The following is a 22682-nucleotide window of genomic DNA, read 5'->3' as shown; positions in this document are numbered from 1 at the left end:
AAGTATATACTACAGATCTCCACAACCTCTAGTGTCAGTCCTTTTCTTTGTATAGGTGTAATTTATCACATCTGCCCTTCTGATGTCCCTATGTTCTCTTTAGGTAAGCTCAGCAACTGCACCCCCATTCTTTTGAGCAACTAGTATATACTTGGGGTTGAAATTCCTAAGTGAAGAGTTCTGATTTACCTTTACGAAGTGTCGTTCTGTATTTTTAAGAATTATCATAAAGAGAAGGAACTAAAATCAAACTGAGAGAGTGCCAAAGCAATAAAAGAATGTAAACAACAACAACAAAAAATCATAACTTTGTACAAAAGCAATCCGATTCTTTTATTTTTTCTTATAGGGCCTATTTTCTATATACTTAATAATTTTCATAATTCTCTACTAGACCAAATTCAGGTCATTAACATCAGACATTAATTGTGGAATACTTTATGAATATAGATCGCTCATAAAAGCTTATCTATAGCTGAATCTAGAAGATCATTCTCTCAGGTACTATGTTGGATATTTTATAACTTTTTTCAGTCTTCTTGGATCTTTAAGTATAATGATCAGGGGTAGCACTAATCAGTGTAATCTTAGGATTATCTAAAAATTCCATTTTTAGCAAATAATTGTCCCACTTCATCAGAAATATAAAAATTATTTAAATGTTAGGTTCTTTTCCTTACCTATGAGTTAATGAATGTTTTAGTTAGCAGTAATATGAAAAATCCTGAACCAGAAAAATATCAACGTACTTATCTGAGTACCTTTTCAAAGGCTTCCTTTTATCACTCAAGCCCAGTAGTTTTTATTCTAAGACAATTAGTCTTCAGAGCTGCTTAAGCTGGGGTGACAAAAATGAATGTCTTTTCTAATGATTTCTGGGAATCTAGTTTTGTTCTTAGTTACTTTTCTGCTCAACCTGAATGGAGATTTCATTTGTCTGATAAGCAAAGTTTCCCTTTCCAGCACATTTGGTTTTAGATCGTAGATTCAAGGGTGTGTTTGAGGCGAGTGATACACTAGAGCTGGTAGTTTAAGCCGCAAGTTCAGGGGCTACCACAGTTACACTTTTGTAGTTGGTTACGTTCCGGAACATGTTGCAGTCCATCTCCACAGTGAGCCGCTGGAGCCCCACCTTCGTCGGCGTGAACAGGAATTGGGTGCACAAGGTACTTCCGGGCCGCACTGAACTTAATCTGAAATAAAGAAAGACAGGTGCTAGTTCTGTCCCAGGTTCATTCCTTTGCTGGTCCCAGTGACTCTGATCCTTCCCTACTTGAAGAGGTAGGCTGTGATGAAATAAACACCTTGCTGTTGAAACAGGATGTTTTAAGGGGATAGAAGACAGGAGCCTCCCCATGGTGAGCAATTGCGTTTTTGAGAAGAGAAGTCCTATGCTAAGGGCATCCAAGTTGCGTCTGTTGTTTCTTTTATCACCTGTGACATCAGTCTGGTCCTACTCTTGGTAACAGTGTTGGGGTATGTTCGGAAAGGCTGTAGTTTTGCTAAATGCAGTTGGTATGGCAGGCATATTGGGCTGTCAATGTGTCAACAGTTGGCGTTTGTTGCATTGTGGCCTGCCTATGGACCTTCTTATGGTGACTGAGGGAATGGTGCAGATTTCCTTTGTGGAGCTTTGCTCCACAATTGATCCGGGAGACCACAAAAGTCTGGTTAAATATTGGCAGTCCCTCCTCTCAACTTACTGGCAAGAATGACTCACTGAGTTTCATGAGGCTGAGGCAGTGGCTCAATAACCAGACAACCTGTCAGGGACCTCAGGGATGGTAGGAATAGTCGTTGTGAATGCTAAACTGTATACCGTGTACGAGGTGTGATCAAATAATACGGTGAATGTTTAAATTAAAAAAATGTATTACAGTAAAAGACACATTGCCATTAATTTCCCTCAAAATACTCCCCCTCGCTTTGAACACACGGATTCCATTGTTCTTGCCACTGTCTGAAGCAGTTCTGTAAGTCCTCTTTCATGAGTGTCTTTAGTTGCGTTGTCGTGGCTGCCTTGATGTCCTCAATTCTAAACGGTTACCTTTCACGGTCATTTTGACTTTGGGGAAGAGCCAGAAGTCGCATAGTGCCGGATTTGGTGAACAAGGTGAATGAGGACACACCGTAATGTTTTTATTTGACAGATATTGTCATATACCATAAGCGATGTGTGACGGGGAGCCTTTCCTTTGTGATCACAAAATACAGTGAATGCTGCTGTCGAGTGCCATCCAACAGAAAGGCAGGGGTCTTCAGTACAGGAAGCGATGCATCAAACCTTAGTAACTGTGTGTGACAAGTTTCAACTTGTTCAGTGCAGTCAGTGGGGTGTGAGCTACGGTTGAGAGAATAAAGCGGATGATTTACGGCACACTTTAAAACACAATTGATCTGTAAATTGTGTTTTAAAGTGTGCCGTAAATCATCCTCCATCATGACAATGCTCTGTGTCACACATCACTTCTGATATACGGCAATTTCTGTCCAATAAAAACATTACAGTGTGTCTTCATCTGCCGTATTGGCACCTTGCGACTTCTGGCTCTTCCCCAAAGTCAAAATGATTCAGGGCATCGAGGCAGCCATGACAGTGCAATTAAAGACATTCACGAAAGAGGACTTCCAGAACTGCTTCAGAAAGTGGTGAGAACGATGGTATAAGTGTGTTAGAAGTGAGGGGGAGTACTTTGAGGGGTATTAATGGCAATGTGTCCTTTACTGTAATAATTTCTTTTTTATTTAAACATTCACCGTTTGCTCATACTTCGTATTCAATGAAGGATGCAGTGGACATAATCAGAGGAGAGATAATGAAAGAAGATACTTGTAACATCTAACACCAACAAGGAATTAATACCTAGACTATACAGGGAACGCCTATAAATCAAAAAGGAAAAAAAGCAGGAACACCGAAAGAAAGGTGGGCAAAGAACTTTGCAGAGGAGGAAATGGACAAGCCTAATAAGCATATGAAGAGTTGCAAATTAAAACAATAATGAGAGATTACCTTATTACTATTAGACTGGAAGAAAGAGAAAGCTGGGTATTGCCAAGAATGGAGGAATAGTAGGAATACAGAAACTGTCGTTGACTGCTGGAGGGAGTACAAACACTCCCTCCAGCAGTCAACGACAGTTTCTGTATTCCTACTTTTCTGTTCTATTTAGCAAAATTCTGCAAACAAATCTGATAGAACCTGGTCAAAACAGGTCATATCCTATGACTCAGCAATTCCATTCGTGGCCATGGAAGTTTCAAATAAGTATATAAGGGGGCATGTGTGGTTATGTTCATTGCCACAGTATTTGTGGCGTCCGAGAGTTGGAGGCACTCTGGGTGACCATCACTGTGAAGCAAAGCAGTAGGAAGTGGGGGATGGGACCATGGGGTATTATGTAGCAGAAACAACGGACTTGACTTATGTGGATAAATCTTCAAAACAGATCTGAGTTAAAAGTAAGAAAAAGAATATCATTTATGTAAGTTAAAAATACAGGTTCATGAAGCAACAGTACATTTTACACATACTAACAAAAGAGTATGAAGGATGGTGGGCATGGGAGTAGGGAATAAGAATAAAAGAATATTTAAATAAAACTCAATATTGTGGTGGGCATTAGTAGAATGCAGCCTACCCTCCCTGTGATATTCTCTAGAACCTAGCCCTAACCCCCTCACCTGCGTTCACCACCAATATGCTTGCTCTTCCTGCATGATCAGGACAGCAAACAGGGTCAGATGGATGCTTAAGGAGCACACAGCCTCCCTCACTCCTGTCCGCCTAACCACATGGTGGCCCCGGGATGAGAGAGGTTCTAATCCCTTACTTCAGAGCATATTTGCTCTGTCTATGGATATAGCAAAAGGACAGGCATTAATCTTGGGTCCCTGCCTTTCTGACCAGTTGAGATGTGTTGTGGGATTAGAAGCTGTGGTCTCTTACCTGTATCTCCTCTTTCTGTGAATAAGCCCCCTTCCAAGAATGGAGATTACACAATCCTTCATGGTTGCATCTAGGGAGTTACAGATGCTGACTGAGGCCTTAAGAGGTTGATATTGCTCTGCTTCCTCTGGCATCTGTGGGAAGAAGCAAAACTTGGTGCAAAGGCCAAGAGCACAGAGCCACAGTCACTCCTTCGCCTCCTAGGCACCCTCCCCATACCCTCCTCAAGTACTCTCCTACCGCTGATACCCTGACCCACATATCACAGCTGACTTCTTTACCCCTCTACCTGGTCTTCCTGCATTCCCTCTCATCCTTGATCCATCACTGACCATCTCTGATGGTGCCTCTCCTTCACTTAGAGACCTTGGGGGGTTTCCCATTATGTCTGGAATTGAGCTTCAGTTGGCATTCAGAGCCCTTGTGGTCTGACTCCAACCACCTCTCCGACTTCATCTATCCTTCCCTTGAATAAACAACATCCAAGCCACATCGGGTACTTCCCCATCCCCAGCACACTCCTCAGGTTCCCTTCCTTTGGGCCTCTTTGCTCAGTCTTCTGCCTGCCAGGGTTTTCTCCCACCTCTGCACAGAAAGCTTACCCATTTTTCAAGGCCCAGTATAAATGCCACCTCCTCCATGAAGTTTTCCTCAAATCCACCCGATGGAATTAATCCCCTTTACGTCACTTATCCCATAGTGCCTTTGTACCTCTATTAAAGCACTTACACAGATGACCAAATGTTGTGTCTCGCTTACCCAACTATAAACTCCTCGAGGGCAAGGACCAAATCACATTCATTTGGGCCAGGGTAGACGTGGAAAGAGTACTGGACCAAGAGCCATAAGATTCTAAAAATGTCCCATTTTTATGATCTTGGGCATGGTGTTCTCTAGGACTGTTTCCTCATCTGAATAATGGGGACAGTTCCACCTCACAGGGCTTTTGTATTAAAAGAATTAAAGGAGATGAAAATACTTTGGCCTATGTATAAAGTACTAAGTAAACGTAGACTATTATCTCTATAAGTCTGGAGGCAGCAACTGGGAAGACCCCGATTTTAGAAACCTTTCCTTAACCAACTAAAGTTGGAAGATTTGAACTCAAGTAGCACATGTGAAAAAACCATCTCTTTCAAGAAAAGGATCTCTCAACCTAGCATTTTCTGGCAATCCTGCTGCACATACCTGCTCTGAAGATTGAAGGTCTCTGATTCCTTCTGAAATGGGGACCTGAGTAGTGGCAAATGAGAGCAGTTTGGGGGAAGATGGCTGCCTACCTCGATGACAAGGCATGGTCTACAAATGGCGATGTCTTCCTGAGCAAAGCAGCTGAGGCTGGACTTGGAGTGTGTTGCCATGACCGCGAGCCTGAGGAAGCTGTTCTCAGGTGGGCTTTGCTCAAAATTGGAGTAGGACAGGCTGGTGGTGATCCTCCTAACTGAAACGTGATGGTGGAGTCAGTGCAAAGGGCCGAGTGTGTGTACCCCAAAACAAGCAATAGTTACACACACCATGCACAGGCGCCGGGACCTCACTGAAGCCAGAAAGATGAGGCCCCGGTAACAGTATTTTTAAAATTCCCAGGTGATTCAGTGTGCAGCGAAGGTTGAGAACCACTACTCTAACATGACCCCTTCCATTCCATTCTGCCAAAAGTTCTTTTTTTTTTTTCAGTGAATTTCTGATCACATTGACTCTCTCATTAGAAATTTTCACCAGCTCCTCATTGCCCAAAGAACAAAACTCAAACTGCTTAGCGTGATACACAAGCTCCTGCGTGATCTGGCCCCATCAGCTCCCCTATCACTCCTCCCAACCCCTTGGAAAGGAAACGTGGTGGAGAGACTGGAGGCAGCGGTGAGGAGTGGTGGTTAGGAGGCTTTTGCAATAATGTAGGCAAGCTCTGTTCCACTGTTCTCTCTTGCCTGCATGTTGGAACCACCCAAGGAATTAAAATTGTTTTTGATGTTTGGCTCCAACCATGGAATTTCTGATTTAATTGGTCTGGGGTGCAGGCTGAGCACCAAACTTCCCTAGGTGATTCGGATCGCAGCAAAGTTTGAAGCACCTTTGTTCTGCTCTTGTCCAGGGACTTTCAACCCTAAAATAATAGGGAGCTTTAAAAAAATACCAGTGCCTGGACCCCATTCCAGATCAATTAAATAAGAACTTCTGGGAGGAGGAGCCTGTGCACTTGTTCCTTCTGCCTGGAATGCTCACGACTCACTTTTCTGTCCATCGCTGTCCTTCCTATTCATCTGTTAAGAACAAGTGCAGTCTGACTTACTTGGGGGCAGCCTGCTCCAGCCTGGGTGCGATACGGCCTTACCACTGTACTCTGTTTACCTTATCAAACACTTTGTACCCTGCTGCTATGGTCTATTTACTTATGTTACTGCAATCAGAATTGTGGGTTTTTTGTGGGGTTTTTCTTCTGTGCAAAGCGCAGTAAATATATGTTGAGGGAGAGAGGACCCCAGGGGCTAGAAGCCACCTATTCAGACCTGCAAGGGGAGCCCTATAGCTACTGTCTGCCCAGGGTGGGAGCTGGGTGTATGGGCCTCTGGTGGGGCCATAGAGTTACCCAGGTTGGCACTGAGTGTCAAAGACAGCTGCTTCTTCCAGAGATGGGCAGCAAGGATGCCGTTGTAGTACATGGCCTGTACCCCAATTGCCAGCTGCACCTCCTTCTCTTGGTCACTGAGGTTAACCAGGGTCACAGAGAGCTGCATGTCGCCTCCCTGGGGTAGGGAGCCGGGCGTTTCCAAAAACAGGTACAGAGGGTCGGCAGTCTCAAGACTAGGAAGATGGATTTCACTGTCTTCCTCATGTTCCAGTCTCTCTTTCTGGACTCTCTCCAGCACCTCTTTTTCTTGAAGAGATCCTGAAGAAGGGGAGAATCAAGGCAGACCTCTTACCCAGCAGGTATAGACCCTTCTAATAAAAGCCCAGGATTAAGATTCATTTACCCACTGTTGCTCAATGCCAAAGTCACAAGAGCTTTGCAAACCTCTAAGGCCGTATTTAGCTAAAAAAAAAAAAAAAAAAAAATCTGTGCTAGAAAGATCTACCTCATATAAAGCATGTCCCTTCTAAGTCACTCAAGGACAAAGTTCTTTTTCAAGTGCTATGAGTTTGCCCCTTGAACAGTTGGGAGAGCAAGCTTTTGGACAAGTCACACTGTCTCTGAGGACACTTTGGCAGGGACTTGAATCTTCCTAGATGAAGGTGTTTGGACTTATTCCAAGGTCAATGGGGGTCAAGGAATACTCTGGAGCAGGGGAGTAACATAATTATATTTGTGTCTTAGAAAGCTCATCTGGAAACTGAAAGTTGGAAAGGGAATAATGATGGAGATATTGGAGCCGGGGGCTCCAGTTAGGAGGCTGTTGGAACACTACAGACAAGCGCTGATGAGGCCCTCGGTTACCCATAGACGGTGGGGAAGGAGATGAGAAGACAGGTGTGAGAGTAACGTGGGATGGTAAACGGGGAAGAGGTGAGGCGAGTGCAAGCCTTCTTATTTGGACAAAGAGCTGGATGGTGGTGCCATTAACTAATGAGGAGGAACAGATTAAGGGGTGCTTGACAAGAGGGGGAGAGGGAGAACATCTTCGAGCAGTTTCATGGGGTGGTTTTATAGTGGTGGTTATCAACCGGGGGAAATTTTTGCCCCTCAGGATATTTGGAAATGTCTGGAGATGTTTTTGGTTGTCACAACTGGTGGTGGTGGTGTGTGTGGGGGGGGGTGCTAGTGGGGCATCTAGTGGACAGAGACCAGGAATGCTGCTAAATGTCCTATGATGCATAGCTCCCACAACAAAGTTACCTGGCCCCAAATGGCAATAGTATCAAAGGGGGTTGAGAAACCCCGTTTTATATGATATGATGGGGAAAGGACGGCAATTCTCTATGGCCTGCATCCGTCTGGCCCATCCCTTCCCTTCCCTTTGTTGGTTCAGGGGCTAAGAAGTCTGGGGCCCTCCCCTGCCCAGTACCTTCAGGATACTTGTAATTCTGAGTGATGTCCTCACAGCGGTCACTGCCCACACCTTTGGTACTGATGTTGTTGCCAACATACTTAGTGTTGGAGTTGGTCAGCTCCAGTGAGCCATCCTCACAGCACTTCCAGACCACACATGAGGCGTTTACTGCGGCAAAAAGGTCTGATACTGCAGGGGTCAGCCCCAGTGTCCCCTCCTTGACTGCTCTGACTGGGACCAGATCACAGGCCCTCAGGACTGAGGGAGAGAAAGGTCAGTGAGCAAGAGGAGCCACGCCCAGACCTCTGCTTGGGTCAGAGCTGCATACCTCAGTCCCCATCCTAGACTCTATTTTCCCTCCCCCAGGATCAAGGTCAGAGGTGGGCCCTGGGCAGGGTTTCCACAAGGGCCTTGTAGAGATGAAACTCACAACTGTTTAGTGGCAATACTTTTTGGTTATGGCCTGTGACAGGATCCCTCTCAGAAACTGGCAGGTAGAACCTCAGAGGAACATAGTACACAGGAGTTCCAAAGCCAGTTTTGCTACAGATACGATAGGACTAGGTCACATTTATTGAGCACTTATTATATGCCAGGCCTTGTGACTGTTCTGTTCCTGGGAAAGGAAGAGCCATCCTTTTATGGCCTGTCTTGGTAATTTCTTCATCCATATCTAGAACCTCAGAAGTCCTACCCTATAAGACCTTGACCCAGCCCATCCATCAACTTTCTTAAGACTCTCTGCCCTTCATTGAGACTCAGCGCTCTTGCCTTTTGCTCTGTGGTGGGGCTAGTCTCCCCACAGCCTGGGGCTGAGATCACTAACACGTTTGTCCCCTTGTGCTCACTGGCATTCTGCCAGCCACTATCCTTTTTTCCACTTCTCCTCTTTTAGAGGATGCAGAGCCCCTTTAGACCACCTGCTGCTCCTGTTTCCTCTCTGAGGGACTCCTTCAGCCCATGCAGTTCTGTGCAGCCCAGGGTGGCCCTGGGCCTACCCCCAGCTTTACCTCCATCTCCTATAGGAGCACCGGGGTACAGAATCTGCCATCCATCATAACCCTGGGGCAAAGCAGGCCGAGTCATCCAGCATTCTGTGGACGTCTGGAAGATCCTGAAGGTAGCAAAAGGAACAATTTAAGTGGGGAAAAAAGGGAATCCTGAAGAGGCTCTAGAAATGGCAGTCATTGTTGCCAGGGGGATGGAAGGACACTGTGTAAAAGTGGCTGTGACACTCCCAGGAAGGGGTGTGCCTGCCACTACTGACCATCAGTGTCCTGCCTCCAAGAATCGTGAAGGTCTCCTCTCGGTGCCTGGGGCACTGGGTGCGGGGATTCCCATGGGTCATACCACGCAGGTTTGGAGCCCTTCCAATCTGTGACCTTCAGGCTTCTCACCAGATTCTGCCTCTCTGGCCTTCTCCATTCTGAAGCCCCTCTTCATTGTAGTACTCATCCACAAGCAGGCCCCCTCCAGTGCCCTGGGCTGAGGCGAACGTGGTAACGACTCGGGCAGGGATTCCCAGGCACCGCAACACTGCGTGGAAGGGGCAGAGTCAGAGGGCACCAGAGACGCCTAAGGTTGGGAGGGGAGCAGCATGGCTAGCATTTTCAGTGATCCACAGGGCAGTCATTGTCTTAAATGCCAGGTGACATTGTAGAAAAAGAGGGGTATGGGCACCAGGAAGTTAGAACTGACACCTGGCACAGGACCTATAAAGCCGAGAAATGAGGTACAAACAAGTTACACAGCGGGCAGAGCATCGAGCAGGGGGAGGCTGACAGAAGATACAGCCAAGCACCGGGGGCTTCTCTACTGGGACAGGGGAGGGCAAGTTTGGGGGAGAAAGTGAGTTTGGGAACAGAGTTTGCCAAATGGGCCCAACTCTGCCGAGGGGGAAAAGGAGCAGAAGATGGTCAGGAGGAGCTGTCCAGGACAAGGAACTAGGTTCTTGGCCAGATGGTGTACCTGAACCAGGTATGAGTAGAGGAAGTGCCTGCTTTGGGAGATGTCCCGCCCACATGGAACCCCAGGGCAAGCCGAGAAGCAGGGCAGACACTCTGTACAGTAGCCAAGGGGACCTGTGGGTGCAGCAGGCAAGCCTGCTCTGTACCTGTACCTGTGCAAGCAACAGCAGCGGACACCCAGGCCTCATCATCATACACAGGTCGTCCTTGGCCTCTGAGCCACTGCCGCAGGATGGGCATGCTGCCTCTGTGCTTGTTCAGCAAGGACCCTTCCCGGGCGGCCTGGATCTGCAGCGTGGGCAGGACCTTCTTCTCCTTGAAAGCATGCAGCTGTTTGGGCAAATGGGTGGCTATTATGGGAGTCCCAGCCCAGGATAGCTTCCGTGGTGGAAGGGACTTGTGGGCGGGGTGGGGGGGCAGGGCATAGGGCAAGGATGGAGGTTGAGGAGGGCCCATCACAGATCTCCAAGCATAGTGAACAGACCGTATGCATCAGACTCACCTAAAACTTGTTAATCCTGCATGTTCCTGGACTCTACCCTAGCCCATTGGGTTATATCTCTAGGGGTGGGGTCCAGGAATCCACCTTGTTAACAAGTCCTCGGAAAGCAAGGGGTTTGTGGACCACACTGGCAAAGAAAGCTCCAGCCACAAGAGGAGTGTGCGTGGCCCCTCACGGGGGCTGGGCTCCCTGCTCCTTCACTTGCCAGGCCCTAACTCCTTCGAGGGCATTTGCACCTGGGGCCTCAAGGCCCACTCCTCCTAAGATTCCTCTTCCTCGCAGGCTGCTCCTATCTCTCACCACCTCTTCAGGGGGGAGTCCAATGGCACAAGAAGAAATGGGGAACACATTACTCCTGTGAAAGCACTTTTAGGGACAATGGGGAACGCACCAAGGTAGCTTTATGGTCAGCATTTTTGTAGAAAACATTTAAAAATAAAAACACGTCCCTTTGACCACCTTAGCAGCAAACCCTGAGTAAGATGAACCCTAGTCTCTCCCTGGGGGATCTAGGCCTCCAGTTTGGGATGTGAGGAGGAAGCGGGACAGGGGAGTGCTCTGAGGAAATCCAGGCCAGTTTTAGTCCTCGCTGGCTTACATCCTAAAGGATGATATCTCCCTTCGCTTCTATCGCCCCTGTAGATGCTACTGTCCTCCCCTCCTCACTCATGCCCTTCTCCAGGAACTATCTCCGTACCCTGGGAGGAGGGAACCATTGGTGTTTTTGAAGATATCCAGCGCCATAGAGGGGGGCAGCTCTGTCAGAGGGCTCACAGTTCCCCTCCTCTCACTCACCAAGGCACCCAAAACTCGGGCCACATGCACGGGGTTGCTCCACTTCTCCACCTGCTTGTCTATGCTCAGCAGGCTCAGGCTGAGGTCCATGGCATCCCCCTCGAACTGTAAGGACCACACAGGGCCATGACAAAGGGTCTGCACCCCCCCCCCCAGTCAATCCCCATCACCTGGTCCTTCTCCCAGACTCAGATTTCCCTCCTTCTGCCCTGGCTTTGTTGCCCCCCACCCCCACTCCGGCCCCCCCCCGACCCGGTCTCTGGGCCTGGAAGTCTAGTCCTTTGCCTATTCTGTTGTCTGACTCTCCTGATAGGGTGTGAGCTCTTGAAGACCAGGGCTGTGTTGTTTCCTTTCATTTCTATCTTTACCCACTTCATGCACTCTTATTGCTCCTGCTGGTACTGACACGTGTGGAAGATATCAAGGCAGCCCCTGCTCTTGAGAAGCCCGCGGTTAGGAGTGGAGAGGGACATGTAACCACATAGACTGTAGATCTTAGCAACATGACCAGGACTCTAGGAGAGATGCCAACCCAGAGCAGAGAGCACAGTGGAGAGATTCACTCTGCCTTTGGCGGCTGAGGATGGATTTCAGAGGGTCTTAAAAGATGGGTAGATGCTTCCTAGGGGATAAAGAAGGAAAGCTATTCCAGGCAGAGGGAACAATCAGCCTGCATGGCCAGGGGCTGGCCAGGGGCTGCAGCATGGGTGGCTCTTGGGGAAAGGAAAGCAGCGACCTGGCTGTGAAAGGCCTGTGTGTCATGCCAGAGGATTTGGTTTTTGCCCTGTAGACAGTGGGGATTTAACAGAGGTTTAATTTGTATGGTCTTTAGGAAGATAACTCTGGAGGCTGGTTTGATGTGGCCCTGATGAAAGAAAGGCACCACTGAGCTGAAATTGCTTAGAGACATGGCCTCATGATCAGGAGTTTTGGATCTGCCAGCTCTGTCTGGCCTGAACACTGAAAGTTACGGGGTAACCCCTCACCTTCCCCGGAGGCCCCCGTACCTGGCCAAAGTCCCAGCACTCCTCCTGGATGCAGTCAGCAGTACCCAGATAGATGAGGCCGTTCTGGTTCAACACGTACTCTCTGCGCTGAGCCTCATTCTCCAGAAACACAGCATCCCCTGGTGAGAAGCAGGCAGGGATGAGGGCCTGTGGGTGATAGGCCTGCCTTCCACATCCAGGCCTCTGCCCTCCCTGTCCAGGTCAGGTTTGGCTGCAGGTCTCTCCCTCAGCTCCGGGGATCTGATGAGGACCGAGGAAGAACTTCTTTTCACTGTCCTCACTGGGACCTGGCCTCCCCTCTGATGGAGAGTGGGGAAAGGGGTCAGACCCCCTCTGGGTCAGCCAAGGTGGTCTTCATAGCCAGGCAGACAGGAGCAAGCCAATCTTTGAAAGCCCATTGGTTCCCAGAAGACATGTGTATCCAGAGTGCTATCAACCTAAGAGAATTTTGCAGCAGCCCAGAGAGCTTCCCGTGGGCCTGTCATGTCTCTCTCACAAGTTCAATGTTTTAAAAAAGAAATAGTATTTCAGAAAAAAAATTTAAAAAATGATTGACAGGAGTGAGCAGAAGAGAAGAGAAGCATTTAGCGAGACAGGGTCCGAGGGAGCAGTGGGGCTGGCAAAGTGGAAGCCAGAGCATTGGCTTTCGTCCTGGGGGTGTCCAAGTGGGTCTAGGCCTCCCAAGGTCTCTTCCTGGTGTCTGTCCTACAGTCCTCATCCGAGAGTTGGGTTGGGGAGGAGTATGGGGGCTTTAAAGAGGCCATTGACCACTCTAGGAAGCTGGGATGGAGGGTGGGAGGGAATCTGCTCTGCTTGCCAAGTCTCTCTCCCTGAATCTAGTACTGGGAGTGGAGTTTGGGGGGTGGTTAGACTGGTTCCTGGGGACTAGAAGGAAAAAACATTTTCCCAACCATTCTCCCCCCAAGCCCCTAGGCATCCAGCTGGGATGAGGGTATTCAAATCAACAGATTTGATATTAGATAGGATATTAGAAAGCCCTAAAACACATGGGGCCTAAAATCACAGAGCCAGGTGCCCAAGGAGCCCTCGGCTCCTGCCCCTCCGTCCTGAGTACTCTCTGTGAAGTCATCTGGACATCGCTTCTTTGGAAATCACTTCATACTGAGGTGTTGGGCTCCAGGCTCTGCAGGGCTCTGAGAAGTACACTGTCAGAGCACAGGTGGCCCCACCCTCCACACTTCTCTACTTGGGTGCAGCCCCCCTTTCATAAAGTTCCTGCTTATGATTAGGACTCTGACTTTCATTATAGGATGTAAAGTTTCCTTTTGAATTTAGGAAAGCCCCATTTCCAAGTATGCTAAAATGAGACTGAGTCCCAGATAATCTCTGAAAATCTCTTAATCACCTCCTAGCTGAACAGAGGCAATAACTCACTCCTGCTCAGGGAGACACCTCCACACATACTCATATAAAGGCTGTTCCTAGACAGGTTCCTACTAGCCAAGCATGGAGGCAGAAATCCTGCCCTGGAGTTAAGACTATGGGTTCCCTTTGAACTGAGCACTTTCCCAGAACTGTCTTTGCTCGGGCTGCCAGGGCCTAACTCTGGATGTGGGCTCAGAGTCAGTGAGGCGAATACACTAAGCCTCCGTGTTGGAACGAAATGGTTTGAGAGTCTGTCAGCATGTGGATAGCCATGGGGCCTCCCCCACCTGAAGGGGCCCTGAATCCACACTCACCCACAAAGGCAGGGGCCTGAATGGATTTTACTTCCTATCTATTTTTCCACCTGCCCACCCCCTTGGAGCCTGAAAAAAAGCCTTGAACTGAGAACAGTCAGGGCCATCTGAGGGATTGGTCAGCTCCATCGTGGGCAAGAAAGGTAGAGAGAGGAAGTTCATTGGGATTCAGGTGCCATTTAGAAAGGGAGTCAGGAACTCGGGACCAAAGACAAGGGCTGCAGGAGCCTGGAAAGATTTCTTCTACTTCCCCGTTTCCTCTCATGTCCCAGCCCTGCCTTGTAATGAGGCCCCTTCAGGCTGGCAGTGAAACTCTTGAAATGAAAAGGCTATGGACTTGTTATCTGGAGTAGCGAGGACAGGAAAGCCAGGAGAAAATATTTTCTATTCCCCTAAACAACCCTTCAAGAAGCCCAGAGAATGAAGGTACGTGGTGGCAGATTTTTAAAAAAAGGAAAGAAAGATAGACTCAGTCTTCAGAATGGGAAGGGAGGCCCTGTTGGCTCCTGTTTGGGCCATGTCAACCATGACAACCTTTCCTAGATGAAATAGCCCCAACAGCCTGGGCTGAGCCTTGCCAGAGGTGGCCACTGGTGGGGCTTCAGGAGGTCACCTGATCCCAAGAAAGCCCACCCATTGACTGCTGAGCTACAGGAAGCTGGCCATTTAATTTGTGGCTCCAGTCAGATAGTACTTAGATCAGTATGCAGAGGACCCACAGTCTGTAGTAGTAAGAAAAAAACAAACAAGTGGAGAGAAGCAGAGATAGTGAAACAGGGTAGATTTACTGTGAAGCTGATGAAGGTGAAGTTTTGGGGGCCCTCCCTAGGCCCTGGAAAGGGCCTTAGCAATTCAAAGTTTTGTATTCATTTTCTCTAAAAAATTCCCCAAATTATATAAACCTCAGGACCCATAAAACCTGAATGCACCTGGAGATCGACTATGCGAGTCCAGGAAGGAATCAGAGAAGTCCGTTCCTCAAGTCGCCTCCATTCCTGAAGCACTTTCTAGTTTTCACCCCCTGTACTGTTACAGTAAAAGGTAGCTTTCCCAGGGTCATCTCAGTGAGTCTCAACTCCTGTAACCAAATAGCCTGAGCCAGCACCAGGGTTTGGTGGTGAGATAAGCCTTTGCTTTAGTGGGAAAGGCTGCTTCTGCCAGAGGTGACACCAAGACAGGACCCAGGGTCTGAGAGGCCATTCATCCATGGAGCAGACACCACAATAACAACTGCTGGTGCCGCCCTTAGAGGAAGTCCACTGGGTCCTGGGGCAGGCGCTCCCTGCCAGAACTGCACCCAGGTCCTGTGCCTTGAGTACCCTGTGCAGCCCAGACTGACCCAAGTCCAAACTCACCTCGAACCCAGGGGTTAAAAAGCAGTGTGAACTGGCCCAGGAGGCGTGGCTTCCTGCCTGAGACCTGCAGCAGGAGTGAATAGTGGCCAATGACAGCGTCTGAGGGTGTGGTCACAGAGATGGTCCAGGACTGGGTATCTCTCTCCTCCACCATCGCACTCCACCACTTCTGGTCCCTCAGACTGGAAATCGGGAATGTGGCTTGGGTTCCGTTGTTCTTGGAAGGCTGCTCTCCTGAACTCACACACAGGCGAATTGGTCAGTTAGACATCTTGCTCACAACTCAGAGTAATAAAGCCAAGTGTCACAAAGTTGGAGCAGGTAAAAATTGTTTTTGGAAGAGAATAAAAGAGGCCCATCCACTAAGGGGAGGCAGTAAAGGGTGATGTGAGCTCACAGGTTCTCAGTGCCCATGGACCTACATCTGCAAAAGGTTCATAGTCTATAAAATGGACATAGTCATAATACCCGCTTCGTCGGGCCAATGTGAGATTTTGCATGTAAAACGTTTGGCCCAATATCTGATGTGTGGTACAGATTCAATAAATAGTAGCAATTGCATGTGATATTCAGCCTGGATTAGATCCCCTTCAGGCTTTTCTACAAAACTGTTATTATATTTGCAACCAGAAGAAATCCCTTAGTGGTAATGATGCTGAGCAACTTCTGAATCATGAAAAGCAACATTTATGTACATTATCTCCTCCTCATAACAGCCCTGCTGGGTGAGCAAAACTTCTTTAGGCCCAGGTGCCATGTGGGCCATTTGCCCCTTAGTTCCCTGAGGGGGTGCTAGAGAAAGAACCCCCCATCCTGCTGCCAAAGGGGTCTAGGCCTGCCCCACTTACCAGTTTGTGTAATGAGGGCCACCTTCTTCAGCGCAGGCAGAAATGTGTGGACTGGAGCCCGGAAGTGCAGCCTGATGCTGAAGGGCTGCCCCCGCCTCACAATGAGACGCCTGGAGCTGATGTCCTTGGTATGGTGCTCTTCATTGTTTCTTGCTGCCTGAAAGTCACAGCTCTTAATCCCCAGGGCTATGTGGAAAAGAGAGAAACCAAGGTGTCTAGGTAAGTGTGGAAACTAAGTAAAAGCAGAGACCCTGGAGTCAGAGAGACGAGCGTTCAAAAATCCTTGGCTCAATTTACTTACTTACTAGTTGTGCCACCTCAAGCAAGAAACCTAACTATTCTGAGCCTCAATTTCCTCTTCCTTTACTCTTCTTGCAGGGTCGTGGAGATTAAATGAAGTAATGCATATACAGTAGTCCTGCCTTATCTGCGGGGAATACATGCCAAGGCCTGCAGGGAATGCCTGACGCTGTGGATACTACAGAACCCTATACATGCTATGTTTTGTCATGCATACATATAATAAAATTTAATTTATAAATTTGGCACAGTAGGAGATTAACAACAATAAGTATTAATAAAATAGAACGATTATAATAATATACTGTAATAAAAGTTGTGTGAATGGTTTAGGGGCCATTCTTAAGTAAAATAAGTGTTATTTGAGCATAAGCACTGTGATACTGCGAAAGTCAATCTGATAATAGATATGGCTACTAAGGGACTAACGGGTGGGTAGCACATACACCATGAATACACCGGACAAAGGGATGATACACATCCCAGGAAGGATGGAGCACATGGCGTGAGATTTCATCATGCTACTCAAAAGGTTACCAAACTCAGGTTCAGTGCCGCTTGCCGCCCGAAGAGTTCAAAACACTACAATGACAAGGGTTGGTGAGGAGAAAAAGCGCCCTTTATTCTAGATGCCGGCAGCCAGGGAAGATGGCATACTCACATCTAAAAAAACCACCTTCCCCGCGCCAAAATGATTAAGGGGTTTTATAGGCAGGTAAATGGGAAAGAACAAAGGAAAGCAGGCTTCAGGGCTGATAGCTGAGAAGTCATGCCCTGGCACCTTCCAAGGCCTTAGGTCTGTCTCAGTGTTATCTTAAATCTTACTGTCCACAGCCGGAAAGTTATCACTGTGGAGTTGAGATCGAGAGTCCTGATTCCTTGGCGCCTGAAGAGTTAAGCTGCTTTTTTTCAGGTTAGGATGTTAATTAGTAAGGTATGGGTAGCCTTGAGAAAGGGAACTAACAGATAGTTAATTAGTGAGGGGAGAAACAAAGACAAAACAGCTGAATATCAGGATAAATTAAACTGTAAACTGACTGAGTTTAATTTCATTGATCTACTGAGTTTCACCCTTACAAGAACAGCATGCAACTTAAAACTTATGAATTGTTTACTTCTGGAATTTTCCATTTAATATTTTTGGACCATGTTTGACCACAGGTAATTGAAACTGTGGAAAATGGAAACATGGCTAAGTGGGGATTACTGTAATACACTTAGCACAGTGTCAGACACATAGTAAGTCCCATGAAATGAAACACTATTATTATTATTATTATTATTATTATTATTATTATTATTATCATCATCATTATTATTATTAAGAGCAATGCTTGTTCACACTGTGGACCTTCTTTTCTGGTCCCAATCCAAAAACAATGAATAAAATCCAGAATCTTGCTCACCCCTACTCATTTTTTTCTTAGAACACAGTCAAATAATTGTTGTTTTTCTTTAACTTTTATTTATTTTAAGAGTGTTTTTCCAGGACTCATCAGCTCCAAGTCAAATAGTTGTTTCAAGGTAGTTATGGAGGGCGCAGCTCACACTGGCCCATGCGGGATCGAACCAGCAACCCTGGTGTTACCAGCATCGCGCTCTAACCAACTGAGCTAACCAGCCGCCCCCACAGTCAAATAATTTGAAGAGGTGGTTTTGAAATCATTAAGTCCAATTCTCTTGTTTTATAGATGAGAACAGTAAGGCCCAGAGAGTAGAACCACCTCTCCCAAGATCATACTTGGCTGTTTCACCTAAAGGCTCACCAAACACACAGCACCATGCAGCCCAGAAAAACTCTACAAGAAGGGGGCCTGAGAGTATTAAGACAGTCTAATTCTCATTTTACAATGAGAATTTATGAGACTTGTAAATGTAATAACAGACTGAGGCAGTGGCCCCTGATGTTTCTGCATCCTCTGGGTCTGCCTGTTTTTTGCGTTATGTTTGCCTTTGCCCCTTTTAGTAGGATTCCCTGACTCTTACTTCCTCTTCTCTCCCATTTAGCCTTGAAGCTATGACACCCTCATGCTTTCCCAGAGTCATCTCCCGTAAGTATCACAACGCAGTGAGAAGAGTCATGTTTTAATGACCCTGGGACAAGAATATAAATCCACGTTAACCACTATCACCATCTTACCATTATCGTCACAACTATGACCACCAACTTTCCCCCACCAACTACTCTATTGCCACACCATAGCCCCACCACCATCACCTTCGTCACTACCAGCACCCACCACCACTCCTCGCCATAGTCACACCACCATCACCTCCACCACCATCCTACTTCCTTTAATGAAAACATAATGATGGAGGGGCTGCTGACAGTCCAGCAAGCCCCCTGGAGAGCTGGCTTGGCTCACCCTGTCCCATGCCTGCAGGCTGCTCTTATCCACTTGGCCACCGGAAATGCCTGTCTTGAACTGTTGCTCTGGGCTCCCTCTTTGAATCTGTCTTCCAGATAGAAAGTGATAGAGGTACTTTTGTTGGCTTAAGAATCTGCAAATAGTGAAGTTTCCTTCCGCTTCTCCTGTGAGCTCCCTGACAAGTTTCATCTTCCCTACTGCCTCCCCACTGGTATCTTTTGAAACAGCTGCTGGGAGTTACCCTTTTTCATTTATCTCTTGTGCCGGGTGGCCCAGGCAGGGATATGCCTGGCAGGCTGGAGTAGGGGGTGGAGTAGGAAAGATCTTTCAGCTGGAGAACCCCAGGAGAAACCTCTTAGCTTGCTGCTTCTGTGCCCTCAAAAGACCCTCAGAGACATATGTGGACAACACTGGAAGACTCTGGAAGAGATGATCCAAATAGGAGATCCACATCCAATCTCAAATCTCAGGCCCTAAACATATCATGTGCTGCAAATTGCTAGATGTTTGTGGGTTCTTTTGATAATGTAAAGAGAGAATATGTATGTCTGGGATTCATCTGTGTGAAAGAGATAAGGAGGTAGAATTTGTTGGTGAAAAAAAATGTGCTAAAAGCGGAAGCCAGAGCCCCACCATCTCTTCCAAGCCTGCCTTATTTTTAAGTCAGCCTAGGAAAGGCCTTTTAAAATATTATGCAAACCTCAAAAACCATAGAGAAAAGACTGATAAATTCGATTCCTTAAAAATTTTTACATGGAAAAATTCATAAGCAAAGTTAAAGGATATACAACAAACTGAGGGGAAATGCTTGGAATTCATATCACAAGGTAGAAGGTGCCTGCAAATCAATTAAAAAAACAAATCAATAGAAATAGGTGAGGGTCTCATGGACAGTTTACAGAAAATAAAATTCAAATATCTCTTACATACATGAAAATATGTCTAGCCTCATTTAATATAAATGCAAAATAAAACTACCCTGGGATATCATTTTTCTCACCTATCAGACTGGCAAAGATAAAATAGTTTGACAACTTTCTGAGTTAGTGAAGATGTGGGGAAATAGTTACTCTCTTATAATGCTGGTAGGAGTACACGGTAATGCAGCTTTATCAAGGGAAGTTAAGTAATATCTACCAACACTTTAAATGTCTGTACTTTTGGATCAGCCATTCTACTTCTAGATATTCTATCATGCAGATAACCAAACATGTGTAAAATGAAATATATACAATTATATCCATTGCACTGGTAGTTATAATAGCAAAATATTGAAAACTACCTATCTGACCATAAATAATGTAATGGATAGATAAATTATGGGACATGCATTGAAAAGAATACTATACAGGCATGAAAAAGAATGAAATAGCTCTATATAATCTGATGTGGAACAATCTCCACGCTATATTGTTAAATGGAATAAGCAAGCTATAGAACAGTCTAAAGAGTAAGCTACCTTTGTATAAAAGGTGAGTGTTGGGGAGAATATATATGAATTTACTTGTGTTTATATAGAATATTCTGGAAATTTATTACTGCTGGATAGGGAAATTCAGTGACTAGGAGTAAATGTGTGTGTGTGTGTGTGTATATATATATGGATATATATATATGGATATACACATACATATATATCCTTTTGTATTTTTGTAACATGAGCATATATTATATGTTAACATTTAAAAAAAAAAAAAAAAGAACTTGGAAGAGAAGAAAAAGCCTGACTGGAAGAACTGTTTTCACCACTGTGAACTCCCCATGGGAAGGCACTGGGGAGATCATCTGCTGATTGCCCTGTTGGAGGTTTGTTCCACTTCTGATACTAGCGAAGAGAATCCCCTCTTTCCTGCTACAATTCCCATGGAGCGTCACAGATACCCATGATCTAACAGTAGATCAGTTGGGCCACTTTGTGGGGAGCCTATGTTGAGACAGATATTTTGGTTGAGCTGGGGAAGGTAAGTGGGAAATGTGAGGAAGATGGAGGGAGGAGTGACCAAAAAGGTCTGTCCTGCTTCCTACTGCACCCATACCTTTCAGCTCCTCAGCCTCTGGCAGAATAGCAAACTTTCAACTGTGTGTACCCAAAAAAGGATTCATTTGTTCACTCCTGACACAAATATTTATTGAGCACTATTGTGCATCAGGAACTGAATGAGGCATTGATAATACATACAGCAATATATTAGATAGATGTGTGCCTGCCACCAAGGAGTTTATAGTCCAATACAGGACTAAGCGCTAAGTGCTTATACCGTTAATTATTTACTTGCTATAAAAGAGAAGTTTCAAGTTCTAGGACCCAGGTGTGGAAGTTAGGAGAGTCCTCCCTGAGAAAGGATATTTAGGCTGAGAAAGGGGAAGGATAAATAGGAGTTAGCTAGGTTCATAGGGCAAGGAGTGGGGTGGGGTGGAGTGGGAGAAAACAGAGCAGTGTGTGCAGAACTCCTAAGGCAGGGAGCAACTAAAGGAAAGCCTTGAACCGGAGCATAGATTATGATAGGGAGAGGTAAGGCAGGGTTTACCTCCAGGGCGGAGAACTATTTGTACTTTTAGTGCTTCTCAAATCACATGAAATCTGTTCAGTTCTGAAAGTGCCCCAGTTACTGAGGGCAGAGTTGAGGTGAAGATTTTGAATTTTATCTCAGAACACTGGAAAGCTATTGAATGGTATTTTAAGCAAGGGAGTAACCCAATCAGATTTGCATTTTTAAAATACCACAGGGATTGAGATAGGGAAAATATTTAGAGGGGGCAAAAGTGGAGAGGACCAGTAAGAGACTAAATACTCAAAAGCATGTGAAACATCTATCAATATGGACCATATGCTGGTCTACATGTCTCAACAAATTGCAAAGGATGAAAAATCAGACAGAAAATATTCTCTAACTCCATTGGAACTAGGCTAGAAATCAGTACAAAAAGATAACTAGAAAATCCCCAAATATATGGAATGTAAGCAATGTGTTTCTAAAATCAATCTTTGATTCTCCGTCTGTTTCTAATGTTGATCCTTCTCCCTCTACCTTGGTGAGGATGACAGAGCTCTTTCTCACATTCCCACAGCTCAAGCATATACATTACCCCAGCTCAAGCATTTCCTGAACACTCTTGGTATGTCCAGCACATGGCTTGCCTCCCCTTAGGAAGCTCCATGCTCTTGTACAGTCTGAAAACAAGTCCCAACCTATGGAGTCCAAGGCCAACTAGGAGCACTCTGCAATGAAATTCTTTTTGGCTGTACTCCTGAAACAGCAGCAGGCTCAAGCTGGCCTCCGAGGGGAGAACTCTTTGTACTTTTAGTGCTTCTCAAATCACATGAAGTCTGTTCAGTTCTGCAAGTGCCCCAGTTACTGTCAAATAGAATCACCTTTAAACACTGACATTACAGGCAATGACTGTGATCCAAGACTTTGAGGAAACAGATACCTGAAAATGTGGTCCAAACTCCTTAGACTGCCATCTGAAACCTTGTATCCCCGAGTGCTTGCCTCATTTGTTTCCTGGTCCTTGTTCCCTCCTGCTCTGATCTCTAGCCATCTGCATGACTTGTAGCCTCCGACCTGGAGTCTGTGTGGGGGGACTCCTAGTGCTTATCTTTCAGCTTAAATGCCACTCCCTCCTAGAAGCCTTGCTGGATCCATAACCCCAAGACGGGACTAGTTGCCCCTCCTAGTGCTCCCACAACACCCTGCACTTACGTACCCCAATGGTGGTTCTCGGGGCTCTGTGTTATAACCTCCTGTTTATTTTGTCTTCACCACATGCTTAGACTTGAGCTCCTTGAGAGCAGGCCCTGGTCCTTCTTGTATCCTTGGTGCCTCGCTCAGGGCCTGGCCCCTAGTAGAAACTCAGTGAATATTTGTTGAGTGAAAGAGTTAATGAATGTGGTCTTAAAATC

The 22682-nt window shown here is 46.4% G+C and overlaps 1 protein-coding gene across 3 annotated transcripts; it reads right to left on the bottom strand.

Moving 5' to 3' along the window:
- Nucleotides 1–40: 40 nt before the first annotated feature.
- On the bottom strand, nucleotides 41–22349 carry EPB42 (erythrocyte membrane protein band 4.2). Of its 3 annotated transcripts, none has more exons than XM_033108151.1 (13): nucleotides 22211–22349; nucleotides 16110–16295; nucleotides 15262–15495; nucleotides 12207–12325; nucleotides 11200–11304; nucleotides 10055–10232; nucleotides 9333–9471; nucleotides 8946–9049; nucleotides 7951–8193; nucleotides 6537–6836; nucleotides 5230–5390; nucleotides 3950–4083; nucleotides 41–1193 (listed from the first exon to the last, which is right to left on the bottom strand). In XM_033108151.1, the coding sequence occupies exons 3-13, from the start codon at nucleotides 15413–15415 to the stop codon at nucleotides 1031–1033; spliced, it is 1800 nt and encodes a 599-aa protein (XP_032964042.1). In that variant the 5' UTR covers nucleotides 15416–15495; nucleotides 16110–16295; nucleotides 22211–22349; the 3' UTR covers nucleotides 41–1030. The 3 variants fall into 3 exon arrangements, with proteins under 3 accessions (XP_032964042.1, XP_032964040.1, XP_032964041.1); XM_033108149.1 differs by lacking the exon at nucleotides 22211–22349 and adding an exon at nucleotides 18776–19033; XM_033108150.1 differs by lacking the exons at nucleotides 7951–8193; nucleotides 22211–22349 and adding an exon at nucleotides 18776–19039.
- Between the last annotated feature and the right edge of the window lie 333 nt (nucleotides 22350–22682).

This window comes from Rhinolophus ferrumequinum, chromosome 6 (genome assembly GCF_004115265.2).
Source record: "Rhinolophus ferrumequinum isolate MPI-CBG mRhiFer1 chromosome 6, mRhiFer1_v1.p, whole genome shotgun sequence".
Taxonomy (NCBI): domain Eukaryota; kingdom Metazoa; phylum Chordata; class Mammalia; order Chiroptera; family Rhinolophidae; genus Rhinolophus; species Rhinolophus ferrumequinum.
The sequence above is the reverse complement of the archived record's forward strand: the minus strand, read 5'-3'. Positions and strand labels throughout refer to the sequence as shown.